Source organism: Toxotes jaculatrix, chromosome 4, assembly GCF_017976425.1.
Source record: "Toxotes jaculatrix isolate fToxJac2 chromosome 4, fToxJac2.pri, whole genome shotgun sequence".
Taxonomy (NCBI): Eukaryota; Metazoa; Chordata; class Actinopteri; family Toxotidae; genus Toxotes; species Toxotes jaculatrix.
Window position 1 is genome coordinate 1,286,363 of NC_054397.1, and position 18,165 is coordinate 1,304,527.

An 18,165-nucleotide genomic window follows, 5' to 3' on the forward strand; every position below is an offset into this window, starting at 1 on the left:
TATTGAATATTTTTTTTCCACCAAAATAAAAGTATACGAGACATGAATGACTATAAAGCAGCATTACTTGGTAGTTACGGGAGGAATAAATGCTTCTTAAAAACTGTTTTATTAGAACTTGCACATTCACACAAAGGGCTCTTACAGGAATAATGTAATATTCACCCCAACGTGAAAATTCACACAAACACATGAAAATATTCTTGTGCACAAAACATAAAAAAGGCGACGATTTAATAATCAAAATATATGCTAACACTAAAATGAGAAGGATGTACGTGAAACCCAAAAGATTTCTGATAGTGTCTGTCACTTTCTGATCTTTCCTCTAGCGCCACCATGAGGAAAAAAGAAATTCATCTGGCAGTTTCCCTCAAATGTCTCTGATCACATTCCTGCTGCCAAGAGGACGAATGCTTTTGACTTTAATGACCTTGTGTACCATCATTAAAACCTCGATGTGTGGCTCTATGTCTAAAAATACTAAAACCAGTAAGTTGTCTGTTACTCTTCATGGAGCTGTGAACAGAGTAAGATCTGAGCGCTGCAAACCTGAGTGAACGCGTGAATTTTGTGGGGGTGAGCTATGTTTCAGTCAAACCAGTCCAACCTCAGCTGCTCAGTGTGACTCTGGATACATCAGAGTGAGCAGTTCACTGATTCATTTCACATTTCATATGCAAAGTGTCAGTGTTTTTCACTATTGTATCGTCTGTAGTTTGTTACTGATGTTTCTGTTGCTCTCAGAGCTGCGCAGTGTCACGCTGCTGCAAACTGACCGATTTTGTACCAACTGCAAATAATAAAAGCACACTGCTGGTATGTGGGTGTCTGTCCCCTTTTTTAAAAATTGATTTGGAGCTGTAAACCAGGCTCCTGCATTGTTTCACTTATTCTTTAACTGCAATGTCGGACACATCATCATTACCTCAGTGTTAGGAGCTGCTGTAACAAAGGCGTCAGTAAACAGTTGTCTAATGTATTGTATGCAGCAGCGTTGAGATTCGCAGAGGAAGCCTTGGCCAGAGTGCAGGGGACACCTGTGGCCAGCAGGTGGCAGCACCGAGCCTTCCACCGGGAGGAGGCGGCCGCTGCCCTCCGCCCCTGCAGTGCATGATGGTCAGTGTACCGGTGGTGGCTGCTGTCGTTGCTCAGCTCCCGGCTCCTCCAGTGTTTATGTGATGGTGAAGAGGCGAAACGCCGGCTGCTGTGCTTCACACGACAGGTACGGAGGGCGACCGAAGCCCCGCGGGGTTTATTTCTGTTTTACGCCGCCTGTCGGCTAGCAGTACGGCTAACCTGCTAGCATTAGCCAGCCTACGTGTAACCCCGCTGGACTCCCTGACAACAGTTAGCGTTAGCATTAGCTTTTGGCACAGGCCGCGGTTATTCGCTACCCTAACAGCCCTGTCATCGATATTAAAATATGTTTTGGAGTGTCTTGTGTTACCGTTTAGTGTTGACCCGATTGTCAGTTCAGTGGATTTAATGCTATACAACTACGGGCGATGAATGCTCCGTGGCTAAGCTAAAGCTAGCTTGCTAGCTTGCTAGCTTCTGCTACCACTGGCCGTCCGGGCAGGAGCCACAGCAGAAATGTTTGAAGTTAACTATAACGAGACAAGTCCGACCGACGACATTTAGACTTTAATACTGTAAATTTTTAAACTGTATTGTACTAAACAGTGGTGACAGCTGCACTGTTTAAGTAACGTTAAGATTTTTCGAGTATAACAACTTAGTAGACACTCCCGAAGTTTGCTTATGTAGCTCTGCTCTTACTGAAATGATTAAAAACTTCATTTCATGAGTGAGTTTGTGTTGACAGTAAAGGCAGATCTGTTAGGTTGAGTCAGCTTACGTGTTGTGGGGAATGCTAACATCGTTTAGTCTGTTCAAACAGTTTTCTAGTGCCCGTCTGGGACCAGGCGTAGACATGAGACAGGTTCTTCAGTTGTACGGGCTCCAGCTGATGTGAATGGGAGAGAGAGTGAATATTAGTTGGTCAGAAGTGTGTTTTGATTGTACCTGTGGGTTTAGAAACTACAGAGAGGTTGCAATAGAAACAGACAATAGCATTATGGGTCATGTAGGATCCAACCTTTTGTAGCTTTTCACGTGCAGGGTGTGAAAAGTTCAGAATATCTCGTCCTGTGCTGCTTCAGATTTGACCATCTTTCCTTCTCTGATGTCTCTCTGAGTCCCCCAAACTAATAGGCGATTAAGACCCTTTCATACAATAGTTTTGTGGCCTTAATTAGTGTTGGTTATTGCTAAACGTAAACGGTAACACTGAAAGATTTCACTCTTAATTAGTGTTTCTGTTGTCATTTCCTTTTCTGCAGGAGCATAAACTGGATAAATTGTAAACACGTTTCCACATTATAAAATTTTGGACCAGAGAAAATAGTACTGTAGTTTTTAAGAGAACAACTGATCAGAGCCTACACTTTACACGTAGTGCAAGATGTTTTCTTCAGGTCAAACAAAATGAAGCAGAGCAGAACATGTTTTGTCTCAAAGTGTTTGAGTGCTTTCTAATTTCTGGATGTTCTCAGCAGCATCTTATTCCACATCAGTGTACATAGAAATGTTTGGTGAAATGTGATGGAAACACTGTTTGGTAGAGCACAGATCCAAATTACAGCCTGTCGTCATAAAGTGAAGCAGATGATGATGACTTTAATCTGTGGTGGTCCACGTCTTGTGTCCATGTTCAGCACCCAATCCTCCAAAGCAGCAGCCCCCCCCAAAAAAAATAAATCAGCCAGTTATTTCTATTCTTACCTCACACAGGACTCAGTAGGTGGTAGAAACAAGCAGCCAGGCCGGACGTGAGAGCTGGACTCAAACAAGCCTGATGTTTTTACACCTTCAGATGTTTGAGGACACGTGTTTGTCTGTGTGAAAGGAAGCGTCCTCAGAACAGTGGTGGTGGTATCAGTGAGGCTGCAGACGTTTCCTCTAATCCTCTCATCACTGTGATGGGATTAACAGCTGAGGGTCTCACACCTCCACAGGCTGAGCAGTCAGATTAGAGTTGACTGTCAGCACAACACATCTCTGTTTAACACTGTGCTGCTCGGTCGGGTTGTTCGACGCTCAGTGAACGAGTCCTCTGCTGTTAATTCATGATTTAGACCAGTTTTTGAAGGTGTAGTTGAGATGAACGTAGCGCTGCACAGTGCTTCACTGCAACTAACAAATATTTTTATTAGCAATTTTCTGTCAGTTGATCAGTGGATTCACTGAATGATTGTTGCAGATCTCGACTGAGGACGGTTGCAGCCGGCGCCAGGTGTTTAAGGACTGCAGCTAACCATCAGTAGTTTTCCTCACTGGTTAATTTTACCTTTATCTTCCTTTAGCATTCATCATCTGTAAGATCTCAGAAAATACTAAAGAAAAAAATCAGTTTCCCTCAGTTACAGTTTTGTAAAGCTGAATGTGAAATCGTCATGTGTGTATACCAACGGCATAAAACCCAAAGAAATTCAGTTTGCTCTCATACAAGTTAGAGATCAGTTCAGCAGTTCATCAGAACTGGACGAGCGGGAATCATCAGTTCATCAAACAAGCTCTGACACGTCCACTCAAACACTCCAGATGAATAAATGAATATTCTTCTGTGTTTGGGCAGCAAACAATGATTTCTTTCATTCTCAATCAACCTGCTGTTTATTATGGAATTTGCGATTGTTTGCGGTTGATTGAAAAATGAAACAGTTATTAGACCATCACATTATTTTTCTATCAGCTGATTGATTAGCCTAAATACTGACTGGTTGTAGCTGTAGTTCAATATGATCTCACCGTCACAAACTGCTGAGAGAGAAACTTTCGGTTCTGGTTTGACCTGCAGCAGCAGGCGTGACGATAAGCTCGCTCTGAGCCCGTGTCACTTCCTGCTGCACCTCGAAAAACTAAATCAGACTCGAGCTTGCACACAAAGTGAAACTGTCGGTGTTAGAGCAGGAACTTTTTCTAAAAGTCAGGTTCAAACATTTAAACAAACTGCTCTCAGACGTGTACTGAGCAGGCAAATAGGGGACTATTTTCAGCGGTGGATGAATCTGCCTTTGGTGATGAGTGTTTTGATGATGAGTGTGTGTGTGTGTGTGACTGAGTCAGAAAGTACAGTGCGTGTGTGGGGGGTTAATTTTAGGGCTTAGTTCTTCAATGTAGAATGAATCACAGTACAACCATTCTGAACTGTACTGACATCGTTATTTTTCTTACCTGGATCTGATATCAGCTGTGTGTGTGTGTGTGTGTGTGTGTGTGTGTGTGTGTGTGTGTGTGTGTGTGTGTGTGTATATCTCTCTCCAGCTAGCCTCCTAGGAGGCAAGTCCCAATGCCATGGCCTCCAGCCACAGTTCCTCCCCAGTGCCTCATCCTGGTGGTGGAGGCCGAGATGGGATCTATCACAAGCAGCGGGATCCCTCCCCCCCTCGCTGCCGGCCCGTCCGCTCCCTGCCCGACGTCTGCCCCAAGGAGCCCACCGGTGGGAACCAACCTCAGTCCTCAGTACACCAGCACGTACAGCTGCCGCTTTAGGGCTGAACCATTAGTCCTTAGATTAGTTTTCTCTGTTAATCATTTTTCAGTTGCCGTCACATGGTCTCAGAGTCTTAAGTTGTCTTGTTTTGTTCAGTCAACTGTCCAAACCCCAAAGATACTCAGTTTGCAGTGATATAAAACATCATTTGAGAAGCTGGAATCGGAGGATGTTTGATATTTTTTCGTTAAATGACTCATTTTCTGTGATATTGTGAAAAGGTCATGGAATCCCTGACCTAGTTTTCCGTGCGGTCCTGCAGGTGAGGGGCGGGGCCTGTGCGATGGCCCGTCCGTGGTGGCGGAGCACGATAGGTGGACGGTGTACAGCTCGAAGGTCAACCTCCCCGCGGCGCTGAACGACCCGCGGCTCGCCAAACGGGAGTCTGACTTCTTCACCAAAACATGGGGCCTGGACTTCGCAGAGACAGAGGTGATGCCCTCCTTCTACCTCCCCAACATCACCAGGGAACACTTCGGGCCCTACCTGCAGGAGACGGCTCAGGTAACACCCATGCTGAATAATTCAGAGCTCCTCTGATAGGTGGAGGACGGATTCACTCAGCAGAGCAGACGTCTGAGGCGATGATGCTGATGAAAAGTGTGTGTTGGTGAAAGAGGGTGTGGCTTCAGAGGCAGCGCTCGTGTGACCTCTGTCGTGTTTGCGTTCAGCTTCACCTGACGCTGGCTTGTTTTGGGCGTGTCAGGAATCCTGCTGAAGCAGTTTCAGCTCCTACAGTTTTTTTATTGACTGCTCTCTGCTGATCTCTGTCACAGCTGTGTTCTTTTCCTCCTTGTGCCACTCGACTTTTTATTTTTATAAATAAACTTTATTCTGTCAGACTGCAGTGCTGCGCCACAGATGAATACATTTACGGGAAACGTGTTAGTTGCGTGTTCACGGGAAAACATAAAGGAGGAACCACGAACACTGAGGCTGTTTCACTACATGATAAAAATCTTTGTCAGACTATGGAATGAGAGGAGCCTCCGTTTTGTGCCAAATCTGAATGAAGTGCGTGAAACATTTGTTTTGGTGGTTGTGAAACTTCCCCAGTTCCCATGTGTTGATGTTCTCAGATGACGTAATGATATAAAAACCCTCAGATACACTGAGTGAGGTTTGGTTTCCAGGCTGTGACACTGTCGCCCTGAACAGCTTCTTTCTGTTCCTGTAATCAGGTTCAAGTTTTGAGAAAAGTCTCTCACATGATTATTTCCTCCCTCAGGTTTCAAAACTATGTCTCACGGACAATAAAACAATAAGCAGGACAGAGGGACAGTAATCAGACATTCCTCTGAAGCTTCCTTATTCCTGCTTTCTGCCGGTTTATTGTTTTCATTTGACTGAGAAGATTTTTTGACCCCTTATGTTTCTGTCGCCCTCGGGTTAAACATTTTCTGTGCCACCTGATGTTCAGCATCACAGAAAGGTGATTTGTTCTGTGTAATCACCACGGCAGCCTCGTTAGGCTGCTGCTGTGCTCACGGTGCTTTGATTCTCATCAAACGTCCTAAATCCTTTTTGTCTTTTTTTCGTGATTTCGTCATTTTTAGAGGGAAAAAATCCACGAACGCTGCAAGACGATCTGTCCCAACAAAGACGACGTGGACGCCGTCTCAAGTATCACCACCAACCACGGTATGAATTATTAACCTGCTGCTGCTGCAGGGCTCTCCCTGCCTGCATCCGCTTTAGGCCACAAAATAATCAGTGAAAACGCACATCGCCGTCAGAGCGAAGCATAGAAACAGGAGACAGAGTTGATATTTGAACATGAGCAGACCAGACTCTCAGCTCGTAGCTGATTAAATCCAATACAGACTGATTTAGAAGCAGCTTTAACAGAGCGAAGTAGCTTAAATATCTTGTATCTCTCTTTTTTTAAGCTGTTTTCATATTTTCTTTCTTTTTAAATGAAATTTTTATATTTTAGTTTTTGTCTGTCTTATCTAAAGCTGGCTGTAGCATCAGTTTTGAGAACTGCCATTCAAATAAACTTTATTGTTCATATTATTGGAGCATTTTTGTTGCTATAACAAACGTGATAATCAGCTGAGTAAACGAGCTTTAAAAAACGAGTGTCAGCTATAAAATATACATTTTTTCCACAGAACTGAAAAAAAATCCAGTCAGTTTTTATTAATGTTGTAATCAGAATGCAAAATGAGCTGAGTCATGAAATCTGACTGATCCAGAGCTTTTCTTGTTTTCCAGACAAATCCAGAGCGGAGCTGGAACAAGTCCCAAAGGTAACGGATCTGCTCCACTGTGCTCTGGTTCTGTTGGGTCAGTGTGAAGGAGCTGTAGAAGCTGAAGCTCCTGGTTTGTTTGTTTATATGTGAATAACAGTGTGTCCGTTTTCAGCTCAACTGAAATCCTGTAAAGTCACATACAGAAGCCAAAAATAGAATAAGTATGAAATGTCTGAGTTTCTGTTTTCACTTGTGAATTAGAGTTTGGGGGATTTAAGTTCCTTGTCAAAAACTTGCATCCTGTTTTTTATTTGTTTATGTTGAAACTTAATATCTGCTGATTTATTGTCACTGGATTTTTTAAACTCTCAAATATCAATATTGGTGACAGTCTCAAAAATCCAGTCTGGGTCAGGCCTGAGTGGGGTCAGGCCGAGGGCAGCGCCCGGACAGATAACGGTGTACACATGCCAGCGTTTTAGGAAAGGCCGAAAATGCAGGTTTTTTTCTGGATGTTTCTCACGGCGCCCTCTGTCTGTGTTTTGATGTGTCAGATCTTCATGAAGCCTGATTTCGCTCTGGAGGACCCAGCCACCTTCAACGCCGTCCTCCCCTGGTCACACTTCAACAGCGCCGGAGGGAAGAGCAGCAGAGACGTGGCCTCCTCCAAGCTGCTGCAGGAGAAGGTGAATTCACACACTCAGCCCACACATCACAGGCTGTCAGTGGGGAGACTGACCCCTGACCCCGGGTCTCTCAGTGCTCTGGTCCTCCTGCAGACGTCTCTGATTGGTTGCATCGCAGTCTCCCAGAGCTTCTGTAGCATCGTGGACGTCGCTCCGTCGCTGTACATTTTAAAGATGGCTGTCAAACCTTTATTGTAATGACGGTCAGTGAGTCAGTCTTCCATTAGGTTACAGGAAGGTCCGGAGGAAGAAGGAAGTAGAATCAGTGCTGTAAAAGTTAATCTCTCCAACACAGACTGATAAACAATGATCCAAGTTTAAAACATGTTTGGTTGGTCTCTTCTAAAACAGGTGGAATACACAGCATGTGTGTGCAGGGAGCGTTGTTTTTCTCATGTGATGATGTTAATCGTTCTGTGTTGTTCTTCGCTCCAGCTGAGTCACTACCTGGACGTGGTGGAGGTGAGCATCGCCCGGCAGATCTCCCTGCGCTCTGAGGCCTTTTTTCACGCCATGTCCTCGCAGCATGAGCTGCAGGACCAGCTGCAGAGGACGCAGCAGGCCGTCGCTGTCCTGCGGGGTCGGACCGCTGCCATGGATCGCGTCATGTGCCAGGGGCCTCTGCGGGCCCTCCGCACCGCTCTGACACGCAACAACTGCGTGAAGCTGCACAACAAGCTGAAACTGATGGCGGCTGTGCATCAGACGCAGCCCACCGTGCAGCTGTTGCTCTCCACCTCCGAGTTCGTTGGAGCGCTGGAGCTCATCGCCACCACCAAGGAGGTGCTGCAGCAGGAGCTGCAGGGAATTCACAGCTTCAGGTGAGGGCACAGGTGTCTGCAGGTGTGTTCAATTTTCACCTCACTTCATTAACACGTATGTACACTGTGTGGATGTTTGACAGCTTCAGATTAAAGGCAGAGGGGAGACAGAGTCTTTGTCCCCTCAGTGGGACCTCGTGGACTTTGGATGTAATCACACAGCCTCTAAGATTCACCGTGGGTTTTAACCTGAACAAACCTTTAGCACCTGATTCCTCCAGAAAGTGGAGTCACCACAAAACAGCGAGTGAATGTGGAGGATAATAAGAGAAGACAGCCTGAGCTGTCTCTGTCTCTGTCCTTCCCTCTGTTCTTGGTCCATTTGTTGTTTATAAAAGTCCTGTTTTTTGTCTCTTCAGAACACTGAGATTTTAGTCTATTTTTAGTCCCTGAACACTGAGACGAGAGACGAGACGTCAGCGTGAATGGGAACAACAGAAGCTAAACTCTCCACAGCAGAGGAGTGTAGATTGAATAGTGTGAATTAGAATGGACTTGCAGTGACGGGTGTCCTGCTGGTGTCCCATCAGCACACAGATAATGTCCAATCATTTCATGAGACCTTTAAACCCACAACAGGAAGTTTGACCGGTACTGTCAGTGACACTGTGACACATCACAGGTGAAACACCGCTGATGTCACCTGGTCTCTGACTGTGTGTGTTTGTGTCCCTCAGACATCTGGGCTCCCAGCTGTGCGAGCTGGAGAAGCTGATTGATAAGATGATGGTGGAGGACTTCAGCATGTACGCCCGGAGCGACCTGAGCCGCAGCCTGAAGGACGAGCCGCAGGTCCTGGAGAAGGTCTGAACTGGACTGAGCTCCTCAGTCGGCTCTCACACAAACAGACACGTCCCTGATTCCTGATGGGATTTAAATCTGGAGCTCGCCCGAAATAAAATAACACAACTAAACATAATAATAACTAAACAAACAGCCACAGGTAAAAGAATCCAGAGGGGACTCTGGAGTTTAAATATTCACTAAGGATCTGATGATCAAAAAACACAGAAGAACAGAAAACTAAATGAAAAATACCAGAAAATGTGTAAGAGAAACTCATCGAGCAGCAGGAAATGGAAATGAATCATTCAGTTCTGTCCAGAAAAAAACAGGTTAAATAAGAATAATATGAATAAATAACATTTCAGGCCAACAGCAGTTTTTCACAATCACAAATTCAATTAAATTCAATTAATGGAAGAATATACACGAATATGAGGTCGGCTGCAGACACTGTGATGTATTTAACGGATACTGTGCCCGTCACAGGTCCACGCACCAAACGCTGTCTCCCAGAAGGTGGGCCACACACACACACACACACACACACACACACACACACACACACACACATATATACACACATACACACACACACACACACACACACACACACACACACATATACACACACACACCACTGCCGCACATTAAAATCAGATCAGATTCAAAATCAATTCAAATCAGATTCATGGAATCATGTGTGCTGCCGAAATCAGGCTCAGTCGTCCGGATGATGATCAGTGATTGATGATCAGTGATTGATGAAATATTGTTGGGAAATAATTCTTCAGGTGTTTGTTTTAATGTGCTCGGTGTGCCAGGTGGGTGGGGTTAACTGTTTCAGGGTAGCCCAGGTGGTGTCAGACGGGTTGTCAGAGATCTCTGTGTAAACATCAGTAAACATTCTGTGGTGAATCCACGAGGCCTCCGAGCACGTTAGAAAAACACAGTGTGATGTGTTTGCTTTGATTCGTGGTGAAGGATCGTCCGTGGTTCTGGACTCAGTGCTGTTCCTGGCAGTTTGACAGTGTGTCTGTGTGTGTCTGTGTGTCTGTGTGTGTGTGTGTGTTTTTAGGAGCGCCTGGAGTCGCTGGTGTTCGGCCTGCTGAGACAGAGGAAGCTGGACTTTCTGGATATTTACAGCGAGGAGATGATCTTGGCTGCGAAGGCCATCGTCGCTCAGGTACGACACCTGACACTGTGTGCACGGCACAGGTGAGTGATCGGACGTTTGGTCGGTGCGTTGTGGTGAAACTCACTGTGTCGTGTTTGTGTCTGCAGTGTGTGGCAGAAAGTGTTTTGCACATAGAAGAAATTGACACTGAAGTCGTCACTAAGTGAGTAGAGATGTGTTGAACGTGAAACAGACAACAACACACACGGGTTTTAAACATTTACATACACAGCCTGATGATTTTAACATGTGAAGTGTGTGTGTGTGTGTGTGTGTGTGTGTGTGTGTGTGTGTGTGTGTGTGTGTGTGTGTGTGTGTGTGTGTGTGTGTGTGTGTAGGCTAGCTGACCAGATGCGTCTGATGACGTTCCCTCAGTGGTTCGAGGTGCTGAAAAACATCTTTGAGAGTTTCCTTCTCTTCCTGCAAAGAATCAAGGTGAGTCAGAACTCTCAGCAACCAATCAGGCGTCACACCTGAGTACAGGTAGCCCTGGTAACATGTATTTTACGCGTCAGCTCAGGTAAATGCAGTGTTCTAACACAGAGGCAGCTGACTCTGAGTCCATGGTGGTAAATTTTGTGCAGAGAGACGGTAATAATGCGACCTTTTGTTTCCCCTCTGTCTGTCAGGCCACTCTGAGCGTGATCAGAAACGTGGTTCTGGAAATTCTGGACTCGAACCAGAAGAACAGGCTCCTGGAGGAGGCGGGTTCAGGCGCCTCAGGCCTGGAGTCTCCTCAGGGCCCTGCGCTCCTGCAGGGGGAGGCCGAGCTGGCTTACCTCACCCACGAGGGTCTGTTCATCAGCGACGCTCTGAACGAGGCCCAGCAGCAGCAGCAGGCGGCGGCCCAGGATCAGAGCTCTGTGGTGGGCTCCAAGATCCAGCAGGGACGGACGGAGGCGGCCGGCAGTGACTCAGCCTCGGGGACAGAGACCTCCTCCAGCAGGGAGCAGAGCTTCATGTACGTCCCTTCAGCTTTCAGAACTTTATATGTTTGTCTGGACATTAAAAGCAGTTTCTGGCCTTTGGTCTGACGGGCTGGATGGACGTCTGGTTGGGTTTTGCTGCAGTACCCAGTTGTGCCACTAGATGTTGCCTCTTTAATGCGATGGAGTTACACGTTTGCTTTATTCAGGATCAGACTTCTTGTCGCTGAGGTGCTGAGGTGAGTGTGTTTGTGTTCAGGTCCGGTGAGAACATGATGCCCACTGAGCTGGAGATGAACCGTGTGATCAACAACATCCAGGAGCTGCTGCACACCGCCTCCGACATCAGCCACGACCGCTGCGTCAAAGTGCTCACGGCCAGAGCCAAGGTGCGACACCAGGACCGAGCTCTGTCACTTTGTTCATGTAAGGCCTCAGAACCGGTTTAATTCACGGTCGCCTCCTCCAACAGGACGGCTCCCTGGAGCGCCTGAGCTCGGCGGAGTTCGTGTGTCTGTCTCAGGCCGTGGAGGGCTTCGTCAGGGACACCGAGGAGCTGTGCGGCAGGCGCAGCGTCTCCCTAAGGGGGGCGCTGCAGAGCCAGGCCAACCGATTTGTGCACCGCTTCCACGAAGAGCGCAAGACCAAACTCAGGTAACCTGCAGCTCCGCAGCTTGAACACCGGTGTTTTCAGGGTAACAGGAGGCGGGTCAGAGCTTCAGCACGAACGCTCACAGATAAAATGTTTGAGTAAAGGAGCGAGACTTCTGAGCCCATGAACCCTGCTGCAGCATGACCAAGTCCACATGCGTGTTACGTGTCAAAAGGTTGAGGTGAAGAAGTTGAAGCGTTTGTAAAAATTGCATCATGTTGAATTTCTGTGCTTTCAAACCTGTGAATGAATGCAGTGCGGTGTGGTTTGTGTGTCCTGATGCTGATTTGTTTGTCTGTCTGTCTGTCTGTCTGTCTGTCTGTCTGTCTGTCTGTCTGTTTGTCTGTCTGTCTGTCTGTCTGTCTGTTCTGCGTCCCTGCAGCCTCCTCCTGGATAACGAGCGCTGGAAGCAGGCAGAGGTTCCTGCAGAGTTTCAGGACCTCGTGAACTCCATCGCTGACGGCAGAATAACACTACCAGAGCGCAAAACCCCAGGTATCCAAAAACCAAAGACCTCGTCCAGATATCAAATCCTCAGAACTCTCTGCTCCTACATTAGGACGCACCCAGCTGCCTGTGACAGGAAACAGTCACTGGAGTTGACCAAACTAGAAATAATAAAAATAAAAGCAGCTACGTGTTTTGTATCATATGGACGTGAAGGAACCAGCAAATCTGCAGCAACATTTAATCAACACAACTGTCCCATCACAACTGTCCCATCACAACTGTCCCAACACAACTGTCCCATCACAGCTGTCCCATCACAACTGTCCCATCCCAGCTGTCCCATTACAACTGTCCCATTACAACTGTCCCATCCCAGCTGTCCCATCACAACTGTCCCATCACAGCTGTCCCATCACAACTGTCCCAACACAACTGTCCCATTACAACTGTCCCAACACAACTGTCCCATTACAACTGTCCCATTACAACTGTCCCATCACAACTGTCCCATCACAACTGTCCCATCACAACTGTCCCATTACAACTGTCCCAACACAACTGTCCCATCACAGCTGTCCCATCACAACTGTCCCATCACAGGAAGTGTTAGGTTTGACTGGCTGCTCGTTGGGTTTGTGCTTCACTCAGCAACAGAAGCAAAAATAGAGTCAGCATTAAAATAGTCCCAGTGTCTCCCAGATGGTTTGGACAGATGTTTGTAGACACTGAGGTGAGTCTGTGTGGGCCTTATGATTGGACAGGGAGACAAACAGGACATCATTACTATATGTGATGGGTTTTTTTTAAGACTTCAGCTGTGGCGCGTTTCTTCCTGCAGGTGATGACAGGAAGCCCGCCGAGTTTCTGCTCATCAACGGGCAAAAGTACGCCGTCGTTGGGTAGGTGTCCTCCTGCAGGGACGAGTGAAACACTGCTGATGTAACACAACTGTCAAACTAATCACACGCAAGATTATCATGTTTATCATGATCTGATATCGTCTTACTGTCTCTTCAGGACGGTTCTGCTGCTGATCCGGATCTTTCTGGAATACTGTCAGTGCGTCAACGACATCCCGTCCATCGCCACCGACATGCTGACACGCCTGTCCGACCTCCTCAAGGTCAGGACCCACAGGACTCTCAGACCACCTTTAGTTTCATTCAGTCTGAAAACATCTGTTTCTCTGTTTGACCTTTCAGATATTTTCTGGTCTTTGTTGATCACTGACTGAAGCTTTCAGGAAGTTCACAGCTTCTTCTTCTCTCGTGTGTCTGCAGCACTTCAACTCTCGGAGCTGTCAGCTGGTTCTGGGAGCCGGAGCGCTGCAGGTCGTCGGCCTCAAGACCATCACCACCAAAAACCTTGGTACGGGACGAGTCAGGGGTAGAGTCACACAAAGAGAGCTTTTTCACTTTGTCTGTCACTCACACTGCTGTGTGTGTGTGTGTGTGTGTGTGTGTGTGTGTGTGTGTGTGTTTTTGCAGCGTTAGCTTCCCGCTGCCTGCAGCTGGTGGTCCACTACATTCCCATCATCAGAGCTCACTTTGAGACGAAGCTGCAGCCCAAACAGTTCAGCGTGCTCAGACACTTTGACCACATCACCAAGGTAACGCACAGGAATCAGGTGAAATACACAATGGAAGTGTAACAGTCACACACAGGGGTTTTAAAGTCTGTCATGTGAAACGTCTGCAGCACATTAAGTTCCTTCAGATTCCTGCTTTTACTTTTAAAGCATTTTGGTGAAAAGCTGAAACCTGTTTGTTTGTTTGTTTGTTTGTTTGTTTGTTTTGCAGGACTACAACGATCACATAGCAGAGATCTCTGCCAAACTGGTGGCCATCATGGACAGTCTGTTCGAGAAGGTCCTATCAAAGGTGAGATCAGGGTTCGCTCAGTGTTCCTAATAAAGTGCTTACTGAGTGTTGGGTCATGTGATCTCAGGTGTTGTTGTTTCCTCAGTATGAAGTCAAAGCTCCGATGCCGTCGGCCTGCTTCAGGAACGTCTGTAAACAGATGGCAAAGATGCACGAAGCCATTTCTGAACTTTTACCTGAGGAACAGACTCAGGTGAGTCTGAATCCCGACATTTTATTTTGAAACTTGTACAGTGTACTGACTTATATTAAGTCAGTACAAATGAGTTGGCATTGTTGAGCGTCTGTGCCAAAGTGCTGGCTGAGTAATTTAAACAGCCTTCCTTACCTGCGGGTGGCAGCAGGTAGTGATGCGCGGTAGCGCAGCAGTCAGGATGTCTGCTGCCGTGAAACTAAAAGAAGAAGGAGTGATGCGCGGGAGAGGTCGCGGTGACAAGACGTAAAATAGCGATGGATAAATATTTGAAGAGGAAGATTTGAGCCTGCTGTGAGTGCGGCCAGAAGAAAGAAAAAACGGTGAGCTCGACGCAATGCAACGAAAGTTATCTTTCGTTTGGATCTACTTTAACCGGGAGTCCAGCGGCACCGGTTCCGTTATGCTTGGTGTGGGGAGAAGCTATCCAACCATGCCATGGCCCCAGCAAGCTTAAACAATATCTCCAGGTGAAACACCTTTCGCTTCAAAACAGGAACACAGACTGTTTGGTTCGCCTGCGCGAACACACCGAGAAACAGGAAACTTTAATGAGAAAACCTCAGGTGTCTGACAGAGCTCTCAGCTCGCTGCTCAGTGGCTGAACAAATCCAAACAGCCCCACACTGTGGCAGAGACATTAACACTGCCCGCACAGCTAAAGTGAACGAGATGCTCGGGCCTGACGCAGTTAAACAAGCTGCAGTCCCTCTGATAAAACAAATGCCAGAGGTATCGATGACATGTCTGCAGACTGATTATATTATTACAGCAGATTATACTGTCATGTGCTGTATTAAGCTGACGTGTCGTTTTGTAACTTGTGAATTGTGGTTTAAATGTAAAAAATGTGCCATGGCTCTAAAAACACTTTTCTAACATCGTTCAGTCAGTAACAGATGAAAACAGGTTGATCACGTGTCAGGAGACGTTCAGGTGCAGCCTCACCTGTTTTCTCATCGTTTCTGTGAAACCGTGGGAAAAAGACGCGGTGAAACAAAGAAGGATGATTATCAACAGGATTTTTATTCAAGTAAAATAAACCTGGGCCACGTTCAGGAACATTTTCAAACTCTGTTCAGAGAACTTAAGTTTTTTTTCTTTGAAGTTTTCGTTCTCTGAACGTGAGTTTTCTGCTGTGAGACGTGATGATGACGTGATGAAGACGCAGCGTCGCCTCACTTCACCTTTGACCCTTTGTTTCCTGCACAGATGCTGTTTCTGAGGATAAACGCCAGTTTTAAAATGCACCTGAAGAGGCAGCTGGCTCGACTCGGGGTCGTTAATGATGGAGGACCGCAGCACGGGTAACGGCACCACACGCACGCACACACGCGCGCGCGCGCGCGCGCTAATCATTAAAATCAAAATCAAAGGTCGTGACGCAGCACTTCCGGTTTCTGAAATAAAACGTCACAGAAGAAGATGTGAGGGACTGAGGCAGCGTCGTGTCCTGCTGCTCCACCTGTTCAACGTTTTGCTTTGATCATTAGTTTGAAACCGGGTGTGACGCCCTGTGGTGGAAAGTAACGAAGTATTTGTACTTCGTTACTGTACTTAAGTATATTTTTACGTATCTGTACTTTACTTAAGTAAATATAATGCATAGTTTGGATTTTACTTCGTTACATTTCTACAGTTTATGCCGTTACTCTTTATGTCGTTACTCACCACTGCGGTGGAGGTGAAGGAGACGCGCCTCCCCTTCACCGCAGCTCCCCGGCCGCCTCACTGGGCAGCCCCCTGCCCCAGCGTCTGTAGTGCGTGTGCATGCTTGTGTGTTCCGTTCACTTGGTGTGGGTAAAATACAGTTACGTCGTGTCTGACAGTAAAACGTGTGTGTCCTCCGCTGCAGGCTGGTGGTGGTGGACGTCGCCTTCTACACGGAGAACGTCCAGGCCCTGAGGAGCCTCGAGCGGCTCGACCTGAACATGGCGGAGATCTGGGAGCAGAAGAGGTGATGGAGGACGGAGTCTGGACGTCCAGGACCGAGCGACGCGCCGACGGAGGGGCCGACCCCCGGGGAGCCGACGGCGGCCCGGCCGAGGGCGGGGGAGGCCCGGAGGGACCAAAAACACAAAACTGGAGGAGCAGCAAAGCGGCGGGGCTTCCTGAACCGCTCCACCTTAAAAGACTTCACCAAGTAACACACAGAGCCTCCTTAAAAACTGCCGCCCCTCATCTCACTGTGTGCAATTCTACAGGAATACGAGTAAATTATTAGCCGGTGTCGGTTTTGGAGCGCGGGTGTAGATAATGTTTAATGTTGGTCGGGTAATTTATTTTTCTGTCGGTTGAACTGTGGCAGACTTTGTTTCTCCAGCGGCTGCGACGCTGGAGCTGAAGGGAATCAACGCACACTGAGACGGAGCTGCACAGCTGAGGATGAAACGCTGCTTCCCGCTCCGACAGAAACCTCATCCAGCAGCGGCTTCCGGTTTTATTCACTGTGCTGAAGGCTGAAAACAAACAGGCGGAAAACGGACTCTAACATTTTTATACTTAAAACCAGAATATTTTCCAGGCTTCGTGTGTTTGAGGCCTGGAATTCCAGACTGAGACCTGGAGGAGCGTAATGAAGCAGGAGCCGACGGAAAGGTGAAACTGAAGAGTCGATTTCCTGAAACGTTTAGATCAACATCCGGACAGTGAAAGCATCAAACTCAGCTACAATCTGTCCTTACCAAAGTAAAAGCGTATGTAATGTGGGAATTTAACTCTTCGGTTGCATGTTTCCCTTTCAACAGTCTGATCCTGCTTCAAATGACGATCCAGGACGAAGCTGAAGTATTTTTTATAAATGAGTGTGGCTGCAGAACCTGAAGCATGAAAATCAGCTGTTCAAACACTGTTCACCTTCTCCCTCCTCCTGTGCTTCTGCTGAACCTGCATGAGCTTTTTGTTTCCTCTGAGGCTGAAACAGGACGGAGCAGAAAATCAGACTTTTATTTTTTGTTATTTTCTAAAAGCCAAAGCTGCACGCGCTGAAGTGTTTCTCATTAATCCAACCTGAGCGGTGCCTGATCACACCTGTTCTCAGGACTGAGCGCCAGGATCCGCTTTCGATTGGCAGTTCCACCGCTCTCCTGTTAAGAGCCGTTTATATTTCTGCTTCTTTTAAGAAGAGAGATCAGTGACAGCAGGTAAACTCCCGCTGTGGCCCCGCCCACGTCTGAACACCTGACCCCACCTGCATAGGTTTTGCTAACGTGCAGCTTTCTCTGAAAGTCCGATTTTCTGTTCCCGAGTGAAGTTCAGCTGCTCCGAGCTCCAGCCAATCAAAACAGAACACAACTGTCCAGCTGCGGCCACGTCACCGTCACCTGTGCCACAGAGATCACCTGTGAGTAAAGACACTACAGAGCGCGAGGCTGTTCCAGAGAACACGGCAGCTTCTCTTTGTACAGCTCAGTAACAGGGTCCCTGTGTGTTCAGTCAGAGACGCTGTTCTGTGAATCACAGGTGTGACGCGGCCGCAGGTGTGACGTGACCACAGGTGTGACGCGGCCGCAGCTCCAGTTTCCTGTCTGAGACTCACCTGAGAACAGGAAGCATCAGCTTTCACCACTGTCTGCTTCAGAAGTGCCTACTTTTGATCGACTGTCAGAGACGACACATCTGAGCTCTCCACTACAGTGTGCCTACCATACCACTGTGTGCGTGCGTGTGTGCGTGTGCGTGCGTGTGTGTGTGTGAGTGTGTGTGAGTGTGTGTGCGGGAGTTGACCCTCTCTCTGGTGGGCGTGGACTCAGGCATCATGTCTGAAAACCCAAACTGTCTTGAATCCTTCGAACCTGCTGTGAATAAAACGGGGTGATGGAGCGGTGACGCGTCTCTCGTCTGT

The 18,165-nt window shown here is 47.3% G+C and overlaps 1 protein-coding gene across 2 annotated transcripts; it reads left to right on the forward strand.

The window, feature by feature from the left end:
- Positions 1-1,086: 1,086 nt before the first annotated feature.
- On the forward strand, positions 1,087-17,274 carry vps54 (VPS54 subunit of GARP complex). Of its 2 annotated transcripts, XM_041036993.1 has the most exons (24): positions 1,087-1,225; positions 4,330-4,504; positions 4,821-5,062; positions 6,115-6,199; positions 6,776-6,810; positions 7,308-7,439; positions 7,875-8,260; positions 8,938-9,064; positions 9,533-9,562; positions 10,122-10,229; positions 10,328-10,383; positions 10,559-10,655; positions 10,850-11,181; positions 11,406-11,535; positions 11,619-11,800; positions 12,181-12,293; positions 13,087-13,147; positions 13,266-13,371; positions 13,529-13,616; positions 13,736-13,857; positions 14,048-14,128; positions 14,214-14,321; positions 15,534-15,628; positions 16,177-17,274. In XM_041036993.1, exons 2-24 carry the CDS (start codon positions 4,360-4,362, stop codon positions 16,280-16,282), a joined length of 2,967 nt encoding a protein of 988 aa, XP_040892927.1. In that variant the 5' UTR covers positions 1,087-1,225; positions 4,330-4,359; the 3' UTR covers positions 16,283-17,274. The 2 variants fall into 2 exon arrangements, with proteins under 2 accessions (XP_040892927.1, XP_040892928.1); XM_041036994.1 differs by lacking the exon at positions 9,533-9,562.
- Positions 17,275-18,165: the final 891 nt, after the last annotated feature.

What these genes read in the sequence shown, in the direction of transcription:
- vps54 (XM_041036993.1), top strand. Translation starts at nt 4,360, where the DNA reads ATGGCCTCCAGCCACAGTTCCTCCCCAGTGCCTCATCCTGGTGGTGGA. An exon ending in CAAACGCTGTCTCCCAGAAG is followed by an intron (nt 9,563 to 10,121) that starts GTGGGCCACACA and finishes GTGTGTTTTTAG; the next exon opens with GAGCGCCTGGAGTCGCTGGT. An exon ending in CAAAAGTACGCCGTCGTTGG is followed by an intron (nt 13,148 to 13,265) that starts GTAGGTGTCCTC and finishes CTGTCTCTTCAG; the next exon opens with GACGGTTCTGCTGCTGATCC.